This window comes from Trichosurus vulpecula, chromosome 7, assembly GCF_011100635.1.
Source record: "Trichosurus vulpecula isolate mTriVul1 chromosome 7, mTriVul1.pri, whole genome shotgun sequence".
NCBI classification, from domain to species: Eukaryota; Metazoa; Chordata; class Mammalia; order Diprotodontia; family Phalangeridae; genus Trichosurus; species Trichosurus vulpecula.
The window spans coordinates 223,042,656-223,069,250 of NC_050579.1; the positions used below are offsets into that span (position 1 = coordinate 223,042,656).

At 37.5% G+C, this 26,595-nt stretch overlaps 1 protein-coding gene across 1 annotated transcript in view; it reads left to right on the plus strand.

The window, feature by feature from the left end:
* COL21A1 (collagen type XXI alpha 1 chain) overlaps positions 1-26,595 on the plus strand; it is a 244,132-nt gene that overhangs the window by 87,660 nt on the left and 129,877 nt on the right. Inside the window, exons 2-3 of the mRNA XM_036765998.1 lie at positions 6,797-6,922; positions 10,390-10,941. Of these exons, the coding sequence (XP_036621893.1) occupies positions 6,835-6,922; positions 10,390-10,941 (640 nt within the window). The 5' untranslated portion in view covers positions 6,797-6,834. The remainder of the gene's footprint in view (positions 1-6,796; positions 6,923-10,389; positions 10,942-26,595) is intronic.

Below are 26,595 nucleotides of genomic sequence, written 5' to 3' on the forward strand. Positions count from 1 at the left end.
CCCTTCTCGAAGAGGACCATGACATCAGAGAGATTATGCCATGACATGCAAGTGAGTTGTATTTAAGTGAGGGAGGGCTGTGCAAAGTCACCAGCCTCACTTTTTCCTCCAGAGCCATTCTGAGTCCAGTGGCAAGATATGGATCAGGACAACTGGAGATGGCCCAGGATGCAGTGGGGGACTTGGCCTTTTCAAGGTAAAGTGTTTAACAGGACTCAGTTTGACTGAGGCAGCACCAAGTCAGTTATTAGGGATTAATAAAAAATGAGGCAAACAATGGCCTCTTAAAAAAAAAAAGATCTAGGAGGGAGAGACCCTCAGTGTTTTTGGTCAAAGTAGAGACAATTGTTATTTGCATTCATTCTGAGCCAATCAGGGTCAGACAAGGAGATATAGAGTTTGTGAAGGAAGATAAGGCTAATTCCATATCCTCATTATGGAAGCATTGATGCTATAGTTCCTTTCCAAGTAATCTTCTCTTTAATGTAGTAGCACATTCTGGTGTATTGTGCATATATATATATATATATGATAGATATCAAACACATGGGACCATATATGGCCTAGAACATTATGGAGTGTGGCCTGAACCTAAATGTTATTGGGAAATATTTAACAAATAAATAGTTGTTGTCTTTCATTCTCAAAGAGGACCAAAATGACATCACTAAGATAGAGTCAAGTTACAGCATGTCTGACTATGGCTGATCAGACCAATACAAGCTTGGAATGTTCTACCATAGGTCAGGCACAAATAGCCCATGTAAACATTTGGGGTGTATTTTCTAAATTTGCACTACTTCAATTCTGCTATGCCTATAGAGCACAGCACCTTTCTTTCGTAGGCTTGCTAGGCTGAGCAGTCCTGTGTCAGTGTCTCCCATGTCACACAATCAATTCCGAAGTTCTTAAGAGAGACCTTGAGAATGTCATTTTATCACTTCTTCTGAACACCATGTGAACAATTGCCCTGTGTGAGTTCTCCATAAAATAGTCTTTTCAGCAATTGTTCATTTTGCATTCGAACATCGTGGCCAGCCCATTGGAGTTGTGCTCCTTGTAATACAGTTTGGATGCTTAGCAGTTTAATTTGCAAAAAGACCTCAGGGTCTTTTATCCTTCCAGGTGATCTTCAGAATCTTCTTAAGACAATTCAAATGGAAGTGATACAGTTTCCTGGTATGGCACTGGTATACTGTCCAGGTTTCACAGGCATACAACAATGAGGTCAGCACAATAGCTCGGTAGACCTTCAGTTTGGTAGTCAATCGAATACCTCTTCTCGCCCACACTTTCCATCGGAGCCTCTCAAATACTCAGATAGAATATGTCAATCTTATTATCAATGTGTACACCCCTGGAAAGCATGCTGCCAAGGTAAGTAACCTTATCCTCAGAATTCAAAACTTCTCTATTTGCTGTAACCAATGGTTCCATGTATGGGTGGTATGGTGCTGGCTGATGGAGTAGCTGTGTTTTCTTGATGTTAATTGTTAGGCCAAAATTAGTACAAGCAGCAGAGAATCAATCCATATTTTATTGCATTTTAGTTTCAGAGATTGCATTGAGTACACAATAATCTGCAAACAAAAAATGCATCAACACTCCCTCCACTATGATCTTTGCTCGTAACCTTTTCAAGTTGAAGAATTTACTATCAGTGCAGTAGCTGACCTTGATGCTGTGTTCATTATCAGGAAAGCATTTGACAACATGGCTAAATCATCATGCTGAAAAGCATGATAGCAAACACATAACTTTGTTTCACTCCATTGGTAGCTGAGAAATTGTGAGAGCATAATTTGTTTTTCCAGAACCTGGGCGAGCATGCCACCATGAAATTGATGTACAATATTGGTGAACTTCTCCAGGCAACCAACTTTTGACATAATTTTCCATAAGCCCTCATGACTGACAGTATCAAAAGCCTTGGTCAGATCTACAAATATTATCTACAGACGTCTGTTCTGCTCTTGGCATTTCTCCTGGAGTTGTTAGCCAGCAAATACCATATCAACCATTCCTCAGCCCTTTCTGAAGCCACACTGGCTCTCAGGTAGATGAGCATCTTCCAGAATCAGCCTATTAAGGAGAACTCTAGCAAAAATCTTGCCTGCAATGACTAAGAGAGAGAATAGCCCTCTAATTTTCACAGGACAATCTATTTTCTTTACCTTTATAGAGATGGACAATGGTGGCATCCTTGAACTCCTCGGGGGATAACCTCCTCTTGCCATATAACTAAGAAAATATCAGTCAGTTTTTGTATGAGCAGTGGACTCCTCACCTTGTAAATCTCAATTGGAATAGAATCAGCACCAGAGGAACCTAATGCATTCAAAATTAGTTGAAAATTCTTTATTTGGAAATTCATTTTGAGGGGGATTGACTTCAGCCTGAGGTAAATGATCACTGGCTTCAGCACTGATTGGTTAATGATGGTCTGTTGAGAACACTATGGAAGTGTTCAGTGCATGTATCATATCTTTATTACAAATCAATGTGGCTCCATTAGCACTGTGTAGTTGTGATGCATTATAGGTCTTTGGCCCATAAATAGCCTTCAGGGCCTCATAATAGTGTTTTGTATTGTTAGGATCCACATGACTCTGAATTTCACCTGCCTTGAATCCTGCATCCCTCTAACCTTTGCTTGTATTTTACTTTTGATGGAATTAAATGCTGCTTTCATAGAGATGGATGAACTATGCTGCTGGTAAACCCTGTGGAGTTCTCATTTTTTCATTTAGCAGCTTCTGAATTTCCCCATCATTTTCATCAAAACAGTCTTGATGTTGGCTAGTGTTCTGACCCAGATGAGCAAATGCAGTACAACAAATCTCTGAAAGTTGATTTTTTGCTCTACTGTTTTCAACTATGTGTTGACTCAACTTTTTCTCCAAGTTAGTAATGAACTATTCCCGGGCTGCCACTTTTGTTGAATGTGAATATTTAGCTTGGAGAGGATAAGTCTATGATCAGTGCCACACATTGCCTTTGTTACTCTCACATCTGTCTGTCTCTTCTCCTTATAATCACAAAGTTTATTAAATGCCAATGTTTGCTGCAAGGGTGCATCTGGGAAGTTTTATTGCATTTAGGTAAATGGAAAACAGTATTGGTAATGAGAAAGTCATGAGATGTACAAGTCTTCAGTAGTAAGTGAGTAGTAAGTAAGAATTATAAGCTTATCCTCTTTTGTCACATTGATGATAAGGGATAAAATTTTTCTTTGATTTCATCAGGGTTTGTCATGGTGGGAATATAGGCACTGATGATAGTGGCAAGGCATTTTCCTACAAGTAGCAATTGCGTCATCATGAGCCCGTTGTTCATTTCTTTTGCTAGGCATAGAAGCTTGTTGACTAGATTAGTTTTGGTTGCAAAACCTACAGCAGTTTCACAGCATTCCCCATTCACTGTGGCCACTCCAGAAAAAGATGTATCTGGTTCCAACTTCAGTAAGCTGGCCTTCATTTGTTAGCCTTGTTTCACTCAGGTTGCTGTTTGGATATGATACCTGCTGAATTCTCTTGCAACAAGAACGGCTCATTTTTCAGATCTACTGAATTTTGTGTTGTCTATAATTATGCACACATTCCATGTACCAATGATGAGTGGAATCTTTTTTGTGTTTTGGCTGTAGGATGGGATCCCCACCTGCCATGGTAGTCAGACCAGGTTTCAGTAAGCAGACAGTTTTTAGGGCACCTTTTGTAGCCCCTTCCCCACACTAGGAAGTGAGCAGTACAGTCCTTAAAACGCTGCTCAGACACCCAGGGGCTGCAGAATCCCATTGCTGCTTCCAGTGCGAAGATGATCCTATGGCCTGAGTAGCCTGTGTGCAGGGTTGTGACTAGAACTCCCAGATATCCACACCTGATGCTTTGTCACTTGCCTATTGCCACAGGACTTTGAGATAGAAAAAATGGCAAAATGGTATGGGTGATGTCTTTTGATTCATACATAAATTGGATTTAAGGTGAGGCAGAGTTGCAGGAAGTCATCAGCCTCACTCTCTCTTCCAGAGTCATCACAGTCCACTAGCAGAAGAGAGTCAAGACGACTGGTGATGGCTCAAGATACAGTGGATGACCTTGGCATCTTCGATGTCTAACCAAGCTTTAAGTGCTCCACAGAGCATGCTTCAGCTGCCTTCACGGCTATTGAAACAAATTGTTCTCAACCGCCCATTCCACCAGGGAAAGTCTTCACATGCTTGTGGTAGACACTACCCAAAGAAATAAATACAAATATAATAAAACATAGATCATGTTATATGTGCTTTTCTAAGTCATTATGTGACCAATATGGATATATGTGTATGTATACATATATTTAAGTATTTTTTCTTTTCTCCCCTAAATTGAGAATAGTGATGTATCATAGAGCAGTGGTATCAAATTCCAATGGAAGTGGGAGCTGTATACACACACACACACACACACACACACACACACACACACATGCACACACACACACACAAACACACTTACACACACACACGCATACATACACATACATCCCCCATTTCTATTTGAATTTGACTCCACTAGTCTATAATATACACTATTCTCAATTTAGGGGATAAAAGAGAAAACTTTCTACATTTCACTGTTCTTAGGCTTAGCAACCACTTGATCTTAATCCCATTACTTCATGGACTCCTGTCCTTAAGCGTATGATTAATTTGGGTTTCTCCCTGTTCCCTACCCTGTATCCTGCTACTAGTACGTTTAAAATCTGGTCACTCCAAATAAACTGTACTTAAGAATTTAGACCTGCCTGATGGACATCTCTACTTGAATCCCTTCTACTTCATCCCCTTCCTCCACTAAATCTATTCCCTTTTCTATGCTAGTTTATTTCTATTGACTGTACTATCTTGCTCCCAGTAACTTAAGTTTGAATCCTAAGAGTTTTCTTTTATTTTTCCCTTTCACTCACTCTTCCCACACCCTTATCCAGTCAGTTGCTAAGTCCTTTTAGTTCTACATCACATCATCATTTTGCACCCTTCCCTTTCTTTCTGTTTACACTGCTACTTTCTAATTCAGGCCATCACCCCTTATCTGGTTATTGTAATAGCCTCCTTATCATACTTCTAGTCTGTTTCCTATAATCTGTCCTTCCAAGAGCTCTCAAAATAATCTTCCTAAGGCACAAGTCTGATCATTATTACTTCCCTCCTCCAAAATCTTTAGCAATTCCTTATTTTCGAGGATAGAATAAAAACACCAAAGACTGGTAGTTGAAGCCCTTCACAACCTGCCTTTGAGATATTTTTTCAGTCTTGTTTTATATTGATATTGACAAAATTGTTAATATAATTTTAATGTAATGATGGAAAATTGTCAATACTGATTGTAATATGAACTGCCTCAACCTCTTGGTCATCCTGACAACTTCAAAGTTCCGGTAATGACCTTACATCCCTACTCTTAAAATAATGAGATTAGGTTGAGCTGAGCCACACCTTTAACCTCCATCCTAGATTCTTCAAGCCTCCACCTCAGAATCTTCTGGTAAACAAAATCAACTCAAGCCAGGTTTCCCCTTTGACTTTCTTACCCCATTCCATTGGGATTCATAGCATGAAGGGCAAAACAGCCAGAATTAAGTGGCTTTCCTTGCCTGGATTGCCAAGGGCCACTGGGGTCTCATGATCATGCCTTGCTACCTCATACTGCCTCTTTCCTCTCTCCTTCTAAAATTATAAAAACTTTTTCATTGGTCCTTTTGGATGGGAAATACACTGGATATTCCCCAGGGTAGCAGGTTTATTACCATGCTATCTCCATTAAAGGCACTTTATTCCTCAACTCATGGCTTCCATTTATTTCAGGACTTGACAATATGGATGCTAAGATATTTCATATAATTCTCTTTGTAGATACCATATTCCAGTCAAATTGAAGTAGTAGCTATTACCCAAAATAGCATTTCATCTTTGATTTGTTTATTTACTTAGATTATCTTCTATCCTTCAAATTCTCCTTGCTTTTCCATTTCCTTGAAGACTCAGCTCATATGTCACCTTCTTACTATAGTCTTTAGTGATCCACCTTTCATTCTTTCCCCCCAACTTATTAATGTTTTCTTCTTCCTCAGTTAGTCTTCTCTTTTTGTCTGGTCTCTCTTCTCTCATGTTACTCTACTCTACTCCTTACCTCATTTTATACATGTAACAAGGATTTATATACTTAGCCATGCATATGTCATATCCTTATATACTGCTCCCTCTTCCAACTCCCAAATAGAACATAAACTCTTTGAAGGCAGGAATGGTATAGGAATGGTATTATCAGTACCTGTTTGGCCTTTGTAGTAGGTGCTTAATATATATTTATTTAATCAAATATAGATATATAGATAATATAGATAAATAACAGCTACTTACAAGTCTTATCTTAGGGAAGAAGCTGAATTTTATTTGTTCACTTGTTATGAATTTAGGGAAGGCAAATTAAAAAAAACAACAAACAAACCTTAACATTATGTCTACTTATTTTGATTTGTTTCCTACCTTGGATTCATGATTTCAATTTGGCTTCTGGTGAGCCTCTCCCGTACTGTTGCAAACTGTCATCTCTGTAACTTATGTTCTTAGAGAGTTGACTGGATCCTTGAGAAGTTAAGTGATTCCTTCATGATCACACATGACCACTTTATGTAAGAGGCAAGACTTGAACTCTCCTCTTCTTGACCTCAAGAGCAGCTTTCAATCCACTATGCCGTGAGGTTTCTCAGCTATTCCTATGGAACTATAATTTTTACATTTTGGTTTTTTCCCCAGGTAAAGAAGACTGCAACATTCAGGATTAGATCACCTACATGGCTTACCACACAAGATATCTTCAATTAATTCTCATTCTCTTGGTTCAGGATTTTGTATCAACTGATGATGGTGAAATAAGATCAAGTAAGAATAATGATTATGCAATTTATTTTTGTTATAGCTTGAATATGAAATTCCACAGAAACCCAAACTGAAGGATTTCTGACACCATCTTAGGGGAATTAATTGCATATTACCTTTATTCCCACACTGCGACATGATGAAACACAAAGATGTCTCTCAAAAGTAACCTTGAGATGAAGCCCCTAAAAGTCACTCATCCTTGATTCCTAAGCTAGCTGTACCAAGAACTGCCTCAGCGATATAGGGCTATAAGTAATGATGTCTGTCTGGTAAAGTTCTCCTGGGAAATCTAGTAGCAACCATGTTTCTAAATCATAACTTAAAAAGCAGCACTCTTTCCAATCTCTGGCATTTCTTCTGAGCTTTGCCTTCTTAGACTTTGAAAAATAACCATGCTGCTGAAGAAAAAAAGTGTAATGTCTATATATCAAATAGATAAAATCACACAGTTGGCAAATTTGACAAAGCACAGGCTGAAATTTGAGGAGTCTGCCAAATTGTACAGATAGACTTGCTCAGAATCTGGGAATAGAGATGGCAGTGACTACTTTTGCACCCATATTGTTGGCTAACCATGTAGGAATGAAATATATACTTTGTGGCTGTGAGTGGGAGACAGGCAAAGACACTGGAGACCACCAAGTATAACTCATCACCCTAGGGAGAAAACAAAACAAAACAAAACAAAACCACAGAGTGAGGTGATGTGCGAACAAGGGTAGGTCTACACATTAGGAGTTTTCACAATATTTGGGAAACATAAACACTGAATAGCTCCCTTAATGTAGTTCTCATCATCCAAAGATTACCTATCACTTTTGTCTTGTTTCCAAAGATAACAACAGCATTATATTTTGGGAGGTGTGAACATGCAGTTACTGATGAACTTACTTTGGGATAATTCCATTTGGAATGTCCTCACCCCTAGAACTCTGCCCAGAATTGATTTGACAGAGACTACCTGAGATGGGTGCAATATTCCAACATGCAGTGCATTTCCATTGCTAAATTTAGGAGTAATATATGTAGAGGCAAAATTCTGGAAAAAAAAGTCTTAACAATGATTGTCTATTTCGAATTTTTCAAATGCCATGTACTCATCTAATAATCTCACTTTTTAATATTTTTTTGCGCCAACAAATCAAAGAGTTTGCCAGGATAGTTACCATTGTATGAGGATGAACATTATAGTTAATAGAAACCATAACAGACAGGGAGATAGAGTTTTGGACAATAAGACTGGTTCAACTTTATTCAACCAACATTTTTAAGCACATATTTTGCACAGGAAAATGTGTTACGTGTTGAAGGAGATCCAAAGATAAATTTCAAAAAAGTCCCCTTCCCTCAAGGAGATTATAGTCCAGTGAAGAAGATAAGAAATGTACACATGTAACAATGGTACAAATCAGAATATTATGAGTGCTATGAGAGCTTAGAAAAAATGAAGAGCTCACTTCTGACCTCTAATGGCGAGGGACGTTTGGGAGGTTTTATGGAGTAGAACTGCAACAAGCAAATATTGGGGTAGTACATTTAGATATGGTTAGTGGCATAATCAAAAACATAATAGTATGTAAATGTGAGACACGCTTGTTAAAAAGATGATTAAGCCAGGCTTTATGTAGTATAGGGCATGAGAAAAAGAATAATGCAAGGGAAGGCAGTTGGGATTTAAATTATGGAGATCTTTGAATCAAAGACTAAAGAATTTAGGTAGTATTCAGTAGACTATGGGAAGGGTTAGATATTATTCTCTAGTCTCTGGGACTAAAGGTTTCAGAGCACTGGAGTGATCTGATCAGATCCATGGAAGTAAATAAAATTAATCTGTCAATATCATGAAGGGTAGATAAGAGTTGGGAAGATACTGGAGGAAGAATAACAGTATCATAGATTTCAAGCTGGCATTTGATGTCACAGAATCTTAACTCCTTCATTTTTACAAATGGGGAGGCCCTGAGAGGTTAAGTGGACTGGCCTAAGGTTACAGAGGTAGGAAGTAGTAAAGCTGTGATGCAAATCTCAGTTGTCTAAAGCCAATACTCTTTTTACCACATCATATGAGAAAACAGTTAGGGGGCTATTGGAGTAATTTAAGACAGTCTAATGAAGGTTTGAAATTACTCAGGATTGTTGAGAATTAAATCAAAGAGGTGTCAGTACACATTGATTCCACTTTTAGTAGAATGCCGTGCCACTTGCAGTGTCCAAATTGAAAATCCTTCACAACACCTGGATCACATACAATTAGAATAGAAGGTGGGTGCTGTTGTAGCAAAAACAAAGGATAGGAGATAGATGGATGGTGCTGGTGTTGTAATGCAACAGGAGCAAAAGACTCAGAGAAACAAGACCCATGTGCTGGGTAGATCCTCTGTGGAAGGATATGGACAAAAATCAAACAGGATAGAAACATAAAAATGGATTGGGCTCTGTACCAGCAGAGGGAATACACATATTACTGAGAATAAGGATAAAGTAACGATAAAAATAACTGAAATTTATATATTTTGAAGTTTGCAAAATACTTTGCATACATTATTTCATTTAAGATTTATAATAATCCTGGGAGCTGAGTGCTATGGCTATCATTATCTTCATGTTATCAAAGATTAGAATGACCTGTTCAGGTTCACACAGTCAATGAGTATTTGGGAGAGGATTTAATCCATGCCATCCTGACTCTGAATCCCAGAGTTTGTCTACTTAGCAGAATGGCAGAGGCAGCTAGGACGCACAGTGGATAAAGTGCTAGGAAGTCCTGGGTTCAAATGAAGCCTCAGACACTAGCTGTATGCCCCTGGGTAAGTCGCTGATCTTGTGTTTGCTTCAGTTCCCTCAATGACAAAGTAGAGATAATAATAACATCTACCTCCCAGCATTGTTATGATGATGAAATGAAAATGAAATAATATTTGTAAAACATGTACCACTGTGCCTGGCACAGAGGAGGAGTTTAGCAATACTTTTCTTCCTTCCTTCCTTCCTTCCTTCCTTCCTTCCTTCCTTCCTTCCTTTCTTCCTCCCTCCCTCCCTTTCTTTTCCTTCCTTTCTTCCCTCCCTCCTTCCTTCCTTCCTTCCTTCCTTCCTTCCTTCCTTCCTTCCTTCCTTCCTTCCTTCCTTTCTTTGCAACACTGTCCAAGAAGACAATGAAGTACTTTCTCCTTCAAAATAATAGTATAATCATTCCTTGAGGTGGCCATCACATGAGTGATTATTATATAGCAAAACCTTTTTTGGGGTTTGCTATCAGTTTACTCCTGTCTGTTTCAATAATCACCAATCACCCCCTCATCCCCAAGCTAGTTTGGAGGACAATTGTTAAGTGTGAATTTTTTGTAATTGTTATATATTGTGATATTTCTAAAATCACCTGATGCTATTTCCCCCCTTTTGGGGGGGGGGACTACTGACATAATACATACATCCATACATATACCTTTGTTTCTTTGTTTTTGTTTTAGGTTGCAGAACGGCTCCAACAGATTTGGTGTTCATCTTAGATGGTTCCTATAGTGTTGGCCCAGAAAACTTTGAAATAGTAAAAAAATGGCTTGTCAACATATCAAATAACTTTGATATAGGGCCAAAATTTATTCAAGTTGGCGTGGTACAGTACAGTGATTATCCTGTACTCGAGATTCCCCTGGGAAGCCACCATTCTGGAGAGAACTTAATTGAAGCAATGGAATCCCTTCATTACTTGGGTGGCAATACAAGGACAGGAAAAGCTATTCAGTTTGCCCTTGACCATCTTTTTGCTAAATCACCAAGATTTCTAACTAAAATAGCAGTCGTTCTTACTGATGGCAAATCCCAAGATGAAGTAAAAGATGCAGCAGAAGCTGCTAGAGACAATCGAATAACTTTGTTTGCCATTGGTGTTGGTTCAGAAACTGAAGATGCTGAACTTAGAGCCATTGCCAATAAGCCTTCATCAACCTATGTCTTTTATGTGGAAGATTACATTGCAATTTCCAAAATAAGAGAAGTCATAAAACAGAAACTTTGTGAAGGTAAATCTTAACCTTTCTTTGGAAAATATAGACAATCAGTTTTGACTTGCCTCTAGGCCTTGCCTTAGAAGTGAAATTAGCTTCAACTCTACCCTACTGTTGACTGTGATATTTGATGGTTAAAATTCTTTTAATGTTTTCCCTTAGGTATGTACACAGTCGAGGTGAGTAATTTATAATTTGCTACCTCGGTTCCAGATGTGTTATGCTTTAGTCAGAAACAGTTCGTTTCTATGTAAAACTCCAAATTAGAAAAAAAAAGTATTACGTTTAACAGTCATACTATGTGCCTCTAGTAAGTTTTACTTCTAACTGTTTTTATAAGCTCTAACTGCAATCATACATTTTGGTAAATGATGGGACTTTGGGCTTACAATAATTTTTAGCATTTTATTCTTAGGTCTTGAATGCCAGTATAAGTTCATGGTAAAAATGATTTTACTTTTCTTATCCTTCATTTTCATAAAATATGAATTTCACAGAGATATGTGTTTTATTTTTGCTCTAAAATGTGTTTCTGCATTTTTCTGTTAACAGCAAAACAATCCCCTCTTCTGCTTTGTTGTATTTGTAATTTGCAAAACAAATAAATCAACAGAATTTAATAATTTAAAGAATTATCTGGAAAAACCAACAAAATTGAGTTAGAATTGTTCCTTTGCTACAAATATTTTTTCCTTCTTTTTCTTTACTTGTCTTCTTTTCCCTCTTTCTGTTTCTTTTCCACTATTACCTATTAATTGTGAATCCATGTTACATAATACCCCACATTATTTCTGTCAAAGAACTCATGCAGCAGAGTAGATATTTCCCATAAATCCTCTGACTAGTGCTATAACAAAGTAGGGTGATTAGATTACAGGGCCTTGTTCCAGGGTATCAAAATTTAGAAGCTGCTACTAGCAGCTCACAAACTACTAAGGTTATTACCTAATTAACAAGGACAATTAATTAAAATAGCAAATTTCAACTTCCTCCCTCCATTACCACACATTTCATGTACTTGATATAGAACCAAAAATGACTACTATGCCTCTGCTTATGATATAGCAGGAATGTCCAAATAGTATTATTTGAACAATTTGATGGCCATGTAGGTGATTGCCAGTCATCATCTATATATGTATATGTATATAGCTCATATATCCATGTGAGTCTGATTAGAGTTGTGTGGTTAATTTTTCTTTTCTAATAGAATCAATTTCTGCTTTGTTCAATATTACAAATAATTCTAAGCATATATTACACATAAGGCATGTAGGTGTTAGGGATATAAAGGCAGAAACAATAACATTCTTTGCCTCCATTTATGACTTGTACTTTAGGTAGTCTGTATCCCCTCTAACTACTGAGCTTATTCCTTGCTTGGCCATCTCCTACTCTCCCTCAATACAGTCTTCCTGACACTCTTCTGTTTTCAACACTTTAACACTTTTTCTGTCAAACTCCCTCTGATTTCTGATGGACTCATTTCCTGTCTGTTGATTGCTCATCTTTTACCTCAGGTTGATATCACAGTCAGTCATTTGTTCACATAAAATACTGAAATGTGTTGGGAGGAAATGATTTCCCCTCAACCGTTCCTGTAATGAATCTTTTTTTGATGTGTGTTCAGGCACTTGTAGCCACTTAGGATTAACAAGACAAAACACAGGTAAGTGTGGCAGCTAAGTATAGGGGTCATTATTCACAAGCTATGTGGGGATTCGTGGCTTGTTTTTACAGAAACTCCGAATTAGAAAAAAAAAGTATCACATTTATCTCTGCAAGAAACCAGAGAGCATGCTCCAAAGAGAACTCCACATGGTTACATGAATGAACTGAGGGAGGAGTGGAAACAGACAGAGACACAGAGAGACACAAAGGGAAACAGAGAGAGAGATGGAGGTGGAGAGAGGAAGGGAGGTAGGAATGGAAAGAGAGAGAGAGAGAGAGAGAGAGAAAGGAGAGAGAGAGAAGGAGTGAGAGAGAGGTGAGGGGCAAGAGGAAGGAAGGGAAAGAGGATGGAAATATTATACAGAATATTGGGTTTAGGAGAAATTGGTTCTAGTAGCCCTGGGTCTTTAACTACCTAGCATTGTGGCTTAGAACATAGTCATCTCTTTGAACTTCAGTTTCTTATTTGTAAAATGAAGAGGTTGAATTACATGTTTTTTTATTATTACATGTTCCTTTGAAATTATGAATCTAAGCATCAACAAACATGAGTGTTTCTATGTGCAACCAATAAGAGAAAAAGAGGATTGCTTATGAAACCATGTTTCTCCATTATGCACAGCTTGGTTTATTTTAAAATATATACAGTATATTCCAAAAAGCTTGGGGCAATTTTAAGCTTTTTAAACTCCCTATTCTGTGTATTTGTTTAATGTTTCATTGATGTTCTTTTCTTTGTTCCTTTAATTTTATTTGCATCACTATCCTTAGCATCCTATTGCCTGTTTATATCTGTTCAATATTTATCTATAGCTTAACGACTAGTGCATATAGTTATATCAATTTCCCATATATCTTTTATGTCAGGTCTTTATCAAAGAAATTTGCTGCCAATTTTTCCTTCTCTGTTTCGTTTCTAATCCTACCTGTACTGATTTTCCTTTTGTGAACTCATTCCAATTTTATGTAACAAAATTATTGTATCTTTTATGATCATCTATTTTCCTTGTTTTTTCACTTTACTTCACTTTTTACTACACTTTTACTTCACATGGCTGTGAAAGGTATTTCCTTTCCTTCCCTAATTTATTTATTATCTTAATCATTAAATATTTATTATGTACTTACTGTGTGCCACGTGCTGTGCTAAGTGCTGGGTATACAAAGAAACATAAAAATGCCCTCTCTTCAAAAACTTAAATTGTAATGGGGGAGACATTACACACACACATGCACACACACACGCACATGCACACACGCACGCACACACACACACACACATTTGGGTCTATACAAGATACATATAAAGTAGATAAAAGTTAATCTTAGAAAGATTCATTCATACTTGTGGGGACTGGGAAAGGCCTATTGTAGAAGGTAGCACTTGACTTGAATCTTGAAGAGAGCCAGGCATTCTAAGAAGTAGGGATGAGGAGGGAAAGAATTTCAGGCATGGCGATCATGAATCCATTAGGAAGTTTATTGGAGTACATGCTATGAGAAGCTGATGTAAGCTTAATTACTGCCAAACTGCTTTTCAATTTTCCCAGAAGTATTTGTCAGATAGTGAGACCTTTCCCCAGTAGTTTGTGTTCTTGGGTTTATTGAAGACTGTGATACCATATTTGACTGCTTCTGGTTGTATGCTTCATGTATCTAACTTATCAACTTTTCTATTTTTTAACCAGTTCAAAATAATTTTGAACATAAGTGCTTTGTAGTACAGTTTGATATTTTATACTCTTATGGATTAGATGGTTTTTCCAGCATGCCATGAAGGTAAATTTCAGTGATGTCTATCCCACCAAGCTTCTAGGAAGGGGACTTTCCAAATGATGCCACTAGTGACGGAGAAGAATGTGGCAGAAGTAGAGCCTCGGGGCCCCTGTTGCTCCTTTACTAAAATGTGTGAGCAATCTCACTGGCCCATAGAGAAAATGTCCAAAGGCAGGTCTATGTATCCCAGCCGCCAGATGACTACCTTAACATGAACTTTGTAAAGCACCTTATACTTTTTGAATTTCTTTCTCATCTTGTATGATCTTGACAGCTCTGTCAGTAATAGGTCAGTTGATCTCTTCATCTCTAAAGTTGTTTTCATTTTACAGGTGAAGAAACTAAGACAGTGTACTTGACTTGCTAAAGGTCAAATAGGAAATGGTAGAGCCATAAATAGAACTCTCATCTCCTAAATTGGCCTAGTCGATTTCCACTGAAAACCCCTTTTTCTTTCCTTTCGGTTTTCCCAAGACTTCCAGTAAACCTAGACTTCCCTGGCTACCAAAGAGCCCTTGTTCCTGTTACCTTTCTAGAACAAGAAGCACTTACTATTATTTTTCCTTGTCTTCTCTTCTCCATTATCAAAAATTCCTTGTCCTTACGGCTTCTCGTCTACATTTTTGCTAGATATAAATGCTAGCTATTAACATAGTAAAACACTCCAAAAAAGAGGATTATCCTGTGAATCTCTGTTTCATATAGCATGGTAAAACAAATTAATGTATTGCTTTCAAAACTATTCTGCCTATTTATGCTTTCTGAACTTCACTCTGTTCACTTCTGTGTATTTAAAAAACATGTTTCAATAGCATCCTTTATTATCACCATTATTGCAACATTTTCTCCTCCCCAAATTTAAAAACAGTAGAAAGAAAAATCTTATAATGAGTAGGCATAATTAAGTAAAATGAATCTGCACAATAACTTTGTACAAAAATGTGTCTCTTTCCGTACCTTAAGTCCATCCCCTCTCAGTAGGTAGATACTCTATTCTTCATTATAGGTCTTCAAGATAAATAGCTGGTCATAACATTGATCAAAATTCTTAAGTCTATCAGACTTGTTTTTCTTTAAAATGTTGTTCTTGGGGTGGAGCCAAGATGGCAGCTGGAAAGCAGGGACTTGCATAAGCTCCCCACCACGTCCCTCCAAAAACCTATAAAAAATGGCTCTGAACAAATTCTAGAACTGCAGAACCCACAAAATAGTAGAGGGAAGCAGGGATCCAGCCCAGGATAGCCTGGATGGTCACTGGATGAGGTCTATCACGCATGGAGTGGAGGGGAGCGGAGCTCAGCGTGGGAGGCAGCAGGACCAGCCAGACCAGGAGCCAGGCAGAACAGGCCCTAGCACCCTGAATCAGTGAGCTGTGGCAGTTACCAGACTTCTCAACCCACAAACACCAAAGACAACAGAGATGGTTAGTGGGAAAAGCTGCGGGGGACAGAGTTCACAGTTTGGCCACCGCCCCAGGGGCAGCAGGGGAGGTGCAGCTACAGAACTACAGCTGCAGTTACTTCCGGCCCCAGGCCCATGTGGTGGGAGGAATTAAGTGGCAGATCAGAGCAGGAGTGAAGAGCCTGCTGAAGATTTGCATCAGGTCCAGGTTGGTGGTTCTTGAGGAAGGAGGAGTGCTGGGGTGGCAGAGCTGGCTATATAGAAATAGCTCTGAAATCAACAGTGCATCCCCGCAAGCTTGGAACAAAGTACTCTTTGCTCTACAAGCAGTCATACCCCGATGAAAAACTCAAGGGTCAAGTAAGTTGGCTGGGAACATGGCCAGGCAGTGAAAATGCGCCCAGATTCAGTCTCAAACTTTGGAATCTTTCTTTGGTGACAAAGAAGACCAAAACATATGGCCTGAAGAAGTCAACACAGTGCAAGAGCCTACACCAAAAGCCTCCAAGAAAAACATAAACTGGTCTCAGGCCATGGAAGAGCTCAAAAAGAATTTGTAAAAGCAAGTTAGAGAAGTAGAGGAAAAATTGGGACGAGAATTGAGAATGATGCAAGAAAACCATGAAAAACAAGTTAATGACTTGCTAAAGGAGACCCAAAAAAATGCTGAAAAAAATATTGAAGAAAACAACACTTTAAAAAATAGACTAACTCAAATGGCAAAAGAGCTCCAAAAAGCCAATGAGGAGAAGAATGCCTTGAAAGGCAGAATTACCCAAATGGAAAAGGAGGTCCAAAAGACCACTGAAGAAAATACTACCTTAAAAATTAGATTGGAGCAAGTGGAAGCTAGTGACTTGATGAGAAATCAAGGTATTATAAAACAGAACCAAAGGAATGAAAAAATGGAAGACAATGTCAAATATCTCATTGGAAAAACCACTGACCACTTCCTGATCCAGGAAGAGATAATTTAAAAATTATTGGACTACCTGAAAGCCATGATCAAAAAAAGAGCCCAGATATCATCTTTCAAGAAATTATCAAGGAGAATTTCCCCAATATTCTAGAGCCAGAGGGTAAAATAGAAATTGAAAGAATCCACCAATCGCCTCCTCAAATAGATCCCAAAAAGAAAACTCCTAGGAACATTGTTGCCAAATTCCAGAGCTCCCAGGTCAAGGAGAAAATACTGCAAGCAGCCAGAAAGAAACAATTTGAATATTGTGGAAAAACAATCAGGATAACATAGGATCTGGCAGCTTCCGCATTAAGGGACCGAAGGGCTTGGAATACAATATTCCAGAGGTCAATGGAGCTAGGATTAAAACCAAGAATCACCTACCCAGCAAAACTGAGTATCATGCTCCAAGGCAAAATATGGATTTTCAATAAAATAGAGGACTTTCAAGCTTTCTCAGTGAAAAGACCAGAACTGAATAGAAAATTTGACTTTGAAACACAAGAATCAAGAGAAGCATGAAAAGGTAAACAAGGTAGAGAAATCATAAGGGACTTACTAAAGTTGAACTGTTTTGTTTACATTCCTACATAGAAAGATGATGTGTGTGATTCAAGAGACCTCAATATCATAGTAGCTGAAAGGAATATGCATATATATATATATATATATATATATATATATATGTGTGTGTGTGTGTATACATATATATACATATGTGTGTGTCTATGTATGTATATATGTAGGTATACACACACACACACACACAAAGGGCACAGGGTGAGTTGAATATGAAGGGATGATATCTAAAAAAATAAAATCAATTTAAGGGATAAGAGAGGAATATATTGAGAGAGGGAGAAAGGGAGAGATAGAATCGGGTAAATTATCTCACATAAAAGTGGCAAGAAAAAATGGTTCTGTAGGAAGGGAAGAGGGGACAGGTGAGGGGGAATGAGTAAATCTTGCTCTCATTGCATTTGACCTGAGGAGGGAATACCATACACACTCAATTGGGTATCTTACCCCACAAGAAAGAAGGAGGAAGAAGATAAAAAAATGGGGATGATAGAAGGGAGGGCAGACGGGGGGAGAAGGTAATCGAAAACAAACACTTTCAAAAAGGGACAGGGTCAAGGGAGAAAATTCAATAAAGGGGGATAGGTAAGGAAGGAGCAAAACATAGTTAATCTTTCACAACATGAGTATTGCGGAAGGGTTTTACATAATGATACGCATGTGGCCTATGTTGAACTGCTTTTGCCTTCTTAGGGAGGGTGGGTGGGGAGGGAAGAGGGGAGAGAATTTGGAACTCAAAGTTTTAAAAACAGACATTCAAAAACAACAACCACAAAAAAAGTTTTTGCATGCAACTAAGAAATAAGATACATAGGCAATGGGGCATAGAAATTTATCTTGCCCTACAAGAGAAGAAGGGAAAGGGGAATGGGAGGGGAGTGGGGTGACAGATGGGAGGGCTGACTGGGGAGTGGGGCAACCAGAATATATGCCATCTTGGAGTGGGGGGAGGGTAGAAATGGGGAAAAAATCGTAATTCAAACTTTTGTGAAAATCAATGCTGAAAACTAAATATATTAAATAAGTTTTAAAAAAGTTTCAAAAAAAAATGTTGTCCTTATATAAATTCTCTGAATTCTGCTGACTTCACTTGCATCAATTCATATTATTCAGGATTTTCTGAAATAATGTCTTTTGTCATGTCTTTCAACACAATAATATTCTATTACAATCAATCAATACAACTTGTTTATTCTTTTCTCAACATCCTTCTCAGTTTTTAGTTTCTTTTTAGATTCTAGTTCTTGGCTTTTCTTTTTTCCCCCTTTCATAGTCCATTCAGGAACCAGAAGCATTCGTTCATTCATTCATTCATTTATATATTTATTTTTGCTTGAGTCTCTTTTCTAGTGATATCCTCCCTCTTAATTCCTCTTCCCTACCCCTGTTTCTCTTTTGAGTTTGATATATTTCTACATCAATATGTGTGTGTGTGTGTGTATGTGTGTGTTCAACTCTCCTTTGTTTCAAGTTCATCTGTAGCCCAGAAGACTACCTGTGCTCCTGTCCAATCTCTGATCATACTGGTCTGGGAAGCTGCTGACCTGTTTGCTTGTGCTGGTGCTGGTTTTGCTGATGGCCAGCCCTCTTTCTTATTGCTGTTGGATATGTGGCTGACTTTTTAATGTATTTTGGAGGAGTAAGACATCAGACTGTCCTTTTTCATTGGATTTCTTGATCTTTATTCTGTCTATCATGAATTTAAGGTTTTGCTTGGAATACATATCTGGGAATTGGGCAGACTTCCTCCTTTCAGGCTGGAAGTGCCCCTCCTATTGTTAATTATCTCTTGCCTACATGTAGTCCTCTCATTTCACTGGATCTCATTCAATTTCATTTCATTTCTTAACCTCTAAATCACTTACTTGATAGGGGTGTTTAGGGAAGGAAGGTTGGAAATGGGCACAAAAATTTCATGTATAGTCGAAAAACTCCAATAATTTGACCGGTATTTTCTCCATCATACCAAATAAATTTAAATCTGAGGAGATTTATAGCTCTGTGGTTATGAAGTGTGTCCCTCATATTACCCTTTTGTTCATTTGATTAAAGAAGATTTGAGTAGAGGAGCAGAAGTAGTGCATTTGACTTTGCTGCCCTCCTGTAATGTCTGGATGTTTCTCCTCTTTTCTGCGTGAATGTAAACCATGCAGAGTCAGGAAAAAACCAAACAGCTTGGGCCTTGAGTCAGGCAGTACTCCTGAGAGTGATTTCCTTGCTGCCAAGAACTATAATGGGACTTAGATGCAGCTGTATCATCAGGCAGATGTTGTTCTTCCACAAGGGAAAGAAGAAATAAGGGGGAAAAAGCCAGGCCATGTCTTTAAAAAAAAGGTACAGTTTGAAGGTTTTATGACCATGTGTGAATAAGGATGGAGATTAGACTTGTGACTTCACTGGTATAAGAAACTTCCAATAAGGGAATTTACTCTACCATTGGTAGAGATAGATTAACTCATTTTTCGCAATTTGTAGTCTTAGAGTATTACCTAGAGCAGCGCTTCTTAAACTTTTTCCACTCATGACGCCTTCAGTGCATCTGTGGGTCACTTAAAATGTGGATTTAAGAAGCACTGGAGAGCATGAAGAGGTTGAGTGACTTGCCTAGGCCAGTATTTGTCAGAGGTAGGATTTGAAACCAGGTCTTCTAATTCCAAAGCCATGCTCTGTCCACTATGCTATGCTGTTTTACTTTTTTAATTCAAGAAAATAATATAGCGATACCTTCCATATAATTACTGAATTTCCTATACATTTTATCACTTTTAGAAAGGCAGCATTTGTGTCTAGATAACAGTGCATATTTATCATTTGGATGTTTCTTCCTATTCTTGTGGGAGAAAAAAACACAAAAGAAAACAACTGATCCATGAGGCACTCTGTCATTCAGAAATCTCAATTAATATATCCTTATGTTGTGATATTTGATGGCTATTCAAGTGACAGTGAGAAACTAAAAGATCCAGAAATTCCTTTTGAATCATCAAAGAAAGATCACATTGGAAACAGTGCAGTTTTCAAAATAGTTAAAAATTCTTTATTTTCATTTCATTCCTGGAATATTTGAAATCCAAGTGTGGTGTATAGAATTACTTTTATCTATTTTCAAAAAAATTCTAGATCGCATTGTAATTTGCATTGAATGCAATCAAAATCAAGTAAAAATTTGCCCTAATAGTTATTGTGCAATTATATCACTTTTAGAATTATTTTTTCCTGTCTTGTTTGTAAACATCACAATTCTTATAGGATTACAAGATCTTTCAATTCATCAAGATCAGAAAGAGGTACAGATTCAGAATATACCAACAAGGCGTCTAAATAACCAGGTAGAAAAACAAATGAACAAACAAAAAAAAACAATGGGGTAGGTACATAAAGAAAGGTAGAAAAGCAATTATTTGATCTCTAAACAGTATGTCAGTTATTTAAATATGGCACTTAAACTAGTCAGTTTAATTTCATTTTGCTAATTCTTTCATCATCTTCTCGTGATGTTGTAACAACAATGCTACTTGCCGCTACTGTGGCTGTGTAAGGCCAATAACACCAGCACACAGGAGGGCTACTAGCACAGGTTCTTTGATTTGCTTTTCTAAGAAAAGCAACTTTAAGGAGTTTACAGTCTTACTTTAATTAAACATACATATATCATTCACTTAGTTCAGAGGAAAAATAGCACCCTGAACTTCAGAGCAAATACAAATAGAAATTACAAGCAGAAATCATATAAACAGAGCAAATGAACACAAATTAACAGACAGGGCTTCTAGCTGTCTCACCAAGACATTACATACAAAGTTACCAGAGAGAGAAGCACCAACATCTGGGTTTTTCAAAGCTGGGGTGGGGTGTTCATTAATGGCTACCCAGAGTCTCATCTGGTCAAATCACACAACACTCTTCCAGTGAGTGAGCCCCAAACAAAATGCTAACCTCAGAGTATATATACACTTCTTCAGGGTCAGAGTGCTTCATACCTCTTGAAGGCTTCACATCTCTTATGACCTAATTGGCAAAATGGTGTGGGCCTTCCTACAAACCAAGATTTAGTCAAAGGCACTTGATTGCCTTAGTGTTGAGAAGCACTCCAAAAGAAAAAACAGTAAAAAGTCCCACTTTAGTTGCTCTTACACATGTAGACAAGTAATCATTTAAGATTAGAAGTATGGTTAGAAATGACTGACTAGGATTAACTTTATGATCTAGGTAGCTCCTGTTTATTGGATTTTTATTTATGGAGGGACAGTGGAGTAGTACATGGAGAACTGGCTTTGAAATAAGCAATATTTGAGTTCAAATTTGACACATACTGGTACTGTGACCCTGAGTAAGTCATTTAAATTCTCAATGCTTTGGGTTACTCTTTAAGACCATAAATTGCAATGAAGGCACCGAACTGAATGTATAGAGGAGTTTCCTAATTTGAGAGTAGTTTTGGGCAAGTCTAGTTCAGAAAGGGACTGGATGTTCAAAATGAATTCAGGTCTTTGTTTTATGGTAATAGCAGTTGGCATTTATGTAGTGCTTTAAGCTTTTGAAAGCACCATGTAGATGTGATCTCATTTCATCATTTCAGCAATGTAAGACATATTATTATTAGTCCATTTTTACTGATGAGCAAGCTGGGTGCTGGAGAGGTTAAGTTCCTTGCCCAAGGTAACATAACTGGAAAATTTTGATAGTGGCATTAAAAATCACTTCTTCTTGACTCCAGTTCTTGCCACTATAGTAATATACTATTTCTTTGCACGAAAGATTTCTTAGTGATGAGGAAAAATAAGTATAGGAAAATTTTTCTATGAGCAAATACTTTGATTAAAGGAAATTATGTAAAGTCAAATATGTGAAAATCTGGAGTTTTATAAAATAAAATTTGCAAATGTCTTTATATTATAAAGGATTCTTTAATTCTCTCTCTGTCTCTCTCTGTCTCTGTCTCTGTCTCTCTGTCTCTTCTCTCTCTCTCTCTCTCTCTCTCTCTCTCTCTCTCTCTCTCTCTCTCTCTCTCTCTCTCTCTCACACACACACACACACACACACACACACAATTTCTCCCTACGATTCTTTCCTTTAAATATGGATCTCACTTAAAAATAAAAATGTATTATGCACAGAAAAGAGGGTATGAGGGTACAGGTAACATTTTAAGAGTACCAGTATTATGAAAAGTGAGAAAGAACCAGAGTAATTTAAATCACTGGTGTACTGTTTAAATAATTGACACATAATTGTCTGCTTTTTTCCCCTTTCCTTATGCACTCATCATTTTTTTCCTACCTGGCTATTTAGATACCTTGTTGTTAGGTTCTTCATCTGGACCTCTTTCTACTATTGATAGATGTCTAGATTTCATTATCCTGTACAATAAATTGTTGAGCTTTGAATTGAATCAGTTTATAGTTGTCAATACTTTGCCTTACATAGGCTGGGAATATAAAATTTCATTCAGAATAAAATGAATAATTTTGAAATTATACTTCAGTCAACAAGCATAAATTCAGCACCTACTATGTGCCAAGTACTGTGCTGGGCTCTGAGGAAAAAAAAAGAACAAAAATAAAACTACCCTTCCCTCAAAGAGCTTATATTCTACAAAAAGGAGACAATGTAGACATATATAAATAACCACAAAATAACTGTAGAGTATTTTGTGGGGAGAAACATGTACACAGACAGGTAAATGTAAAATATGTAAAAAGGAAATGCAGCAGTTTTGGGGGAGTTATTGGTGGTGAAGAATACAACTGAGGAGACTGCTGAGATCAGGAAGGGCCTAATATGAGACCTAATGTGAATTATATTTTGAATGGAACTGGGGATTTTACAGATAGAAGTGAGGAGGAAAGAAGGCACTCCAAGCATAAGGGACAGTTTGGGCAAAAAAGACAAAGAGCCAGGAAACATAGTGTTAAATAATCTATGTGGAAGAGCTGATAGATCAAGTTTTGGAAAGTAAGGAATAAGGAATGGGGGAGAGGGGGAATGGGAGTAATATGGAGCCAGTCTAGAAAGATAGGTTAGAACCAGATTATGAAGAATTTTAAATACCGAGTTTACGTGTAACTCCACATTTCATAATATGAAACCACTCATTCTTCCTGAGTAAGGGAAATAAATAGATAGACATGTGCTTCAGGAATACCAATCCAACAGTTTATGGGGGATGACTGATAGAAGAAGGAACTGGAGGTAGGGAAACCAAATAGAATCCTATTCAACCATTCCTGAAAGAAGTGATGAGGGCCTGAACTAAAGTAGTTGTATGTGTGTGGAGATAAGGAAATAGCTAAGAGAACTATTGTGGAATTAAAGTTGATACTACTTGGTAAATGATTGCATATGGAGGATGAAAGAGGGAGAAGAGTAGAGGATGATTTCCAAGGTGTGAACCTGGATGAGTGGAAGGATTTCAAAAGAAATTGAAAAGATAGGTAGTGGGTAGGTTTTTCAGAGTATGATAATGAGTTTGTTCTGGAAATGTTGAGTTTTAGATGGCTGTAGGATATCTAGGGGGAGATGTTCAGTGAGCAGTAAGTATGATGTGAGGCTGGAGTTCAGGAGAGAGCTGAAGGCTTGATCTGTGAGCCATTCACATAGAGATGACAATTGAACCCATGGGAGCGGGTGAGAGATCAACTAGAAAGAGAAAAGAAGAAAACGAAAGTTATTTCTATTCATGTCTTGAACTCAAAAATAATTTAGCTGAAATTCTTGAGATTCATACATTCCTTGGCATCTATTTTCAAACATGTTTCTGTCTTGGTGACTCTGAGTTGACCTTTTCCTGTGAAGTAACAGATAAATCTCTTTGAAGGCTTTAATATACAGGCACTCCCAATTTGCTAGTTGCGTACATTCCGAAAAAATATTTAAAGTCAGTTCTTTGGGACTTAGAAGAGATTTTTCCCAGAGAAACAAAATGATAAAAGCTAGTTGGTTTTCCAGGTTAGCTAAAAGGCATTTTGTGCTACAATGGAAGAAGCAATGACTGCAGAGTCTGAAGACCTGAGTTCATAATCTATCTCTGATGCTTACTGCCCATGGGACCTTAGGCAAGTTATTTAACATCTCTGGGACTCAGCTCCCTGATCTATAAAATCAGGTGACATTGGATTAGATGACCTCTCTACACCTAAGTTAATGTTTTTCTTTTAAAAAAATAACTTTCTTTTAATCAGCCAAGATCTCCCCTTTCAGTCCTACCCCAATAGAGAAAACAAGAAAAACAAAATCTATTGCAAACACTGATAGTCAATCAAAACAAGTTTCCACATAGGCCATGTCCATAAGGAATTGTCTTATTCTGCATTCTGAGTCCTTCACCTCCCTTTCAGGAGTGGATAGCATGTTTCTTCATTAGTCCTCTGGAATCCTGGTTGGTCATTGCACTGATGAGAATTCAGCACGGTAGTATTCCCTATTCCCCAATTTATGTAAACTCTCTCAGATTCTCATTCTTTGCCATCTCAAAAAAGTCATAAATATTCTTTTTACATATTCTTAGAATTTGTTTTACTCAGGACCAATCCCTCCCTTAACCTACCTTTCCTTTAATACCCTCCTCTTCTCCCTTTTCTTACCTATTTTCCTGTTAAGCGAAATGGATTTTTGCACCCAACTCTATGTGTATGTGTGTGTGTGTGTTTGTATGTTCTTCCTTTGATCAATTTGGATAACAGTGAAATTCATGTGACAGCCACTCCTTCTACATCCTCCTCCCACCTTGTTTGTATAGATATCTACTTGTGCACCCTGAATATATTAGATAATTTTTTCTAACCTTCTTTTCCCTTCCCTTCACTCCCCAGTGTATTCCTATTCTTTTTTCTTTCCATTCTTTTCTTAAGATCATCAAGACATAACAAAACTTAGTCCTAGACCTTGTCTAATTGGACTCTCTTTATGTACCCTGATGATGATAGGGTTCAGAGGAGACACATGTATTATTTTCCCAATTCCAATGTAAGCTGTTAGTCCTTGTTTAGATCTTTATCAATGTTCATGTGTGTTTACTTTTTTATGCTTCTCTTTATGCTTGTGTTTAAACTTCAAAATTTCTCTGCAGCTTTAGTCTTTTCATCAGGAATGCTTGGAAGACCTCTATTTCATTAAAATCAATTTTTGCCCTGCAGAATTAATATTAATTTTTGCTGGATATGTTATTCTTGAGTATAAGCCTGTATTCTTTGCCTTCTGGAATATTGTATTCCAAGTTCTCTCATGTTTTATAATGGTGGCCAGTAAATCATATGTGATCCTGTCTGTGGCTCTTTAGGACTTAAATTCTTTATTTCTGGCTCTGCACAGTAGTTTTTCCTTTGATCTGGAAGCTCTGAATTTTTACTATGGTGTTCCTGGGAGTTTTCATTTTGGAATTTATTTTAGAAGGTGATGAGGACCAGTTGAGAGATGATGAGGGTCTGATCTAAGGTGGTGTCTTTATGACTAGAGAGAAAAGATCATACATGAAGGATCTTATGGAGATGGAAATTGCAAGGTGTGGCAACTGTTAGGTAGAGATTAGATTGTTGGGTAAACGAGAGGGAAGTGTCAAGGAAGACACTACAACTGAAATGATGATTGCTCTTGACAGGTAATAGGAATTTAAAAAGAAGAGATGATTGAGGGGAAAATACAATATAGTCCCTTTTGGACATGTGAATTGCCAAACGACATCCAGTTCATAATGTGAAATATGCAGTATGTATTGCAGAACTGGAGCTCAAGAGAAAGACTGGGATTTAATCACAACAAACCTACATCTTATTTTTTCTTAGAATCCTATCTTATTGTATAAATATATCAAATTATCTTTATGGGTAGTCTTTTTACTTATGTTCATCATTACTGCTACAAAGAAAGATAAACAAATGACGTTTTTGGTTACTTTCAGGGAGTCACCAGCTCTATCAATCTGACTCTCTATAGAAAACCTATGAGCTATAGTTCCATTTAACTAAAATTTTATTATGTCTTTTGCTTTCATTTCTGGAGAGACAATGTATGTGGGTTAGTTGTTGCAGTATTTTGCGAACTCAGTTTGTGAGCAAATATCTTAGATGAAGAATATCAATACTTTAATATTTGTAGATAATCTGAAAACTTTATTATTCTTAGCACTATCTGTTCCCTTTTTATCTTTGTACCAATGTAGAAGTAATATCTTTGTCTGGTGCCACTTCTATTTCCTCGTGTAGCACATTGCAAACTCACATAGCACACTGCAGAAAACAAATATAATGACTGCACTGTCTTTTAAGGAAATGAATTTGTTATAA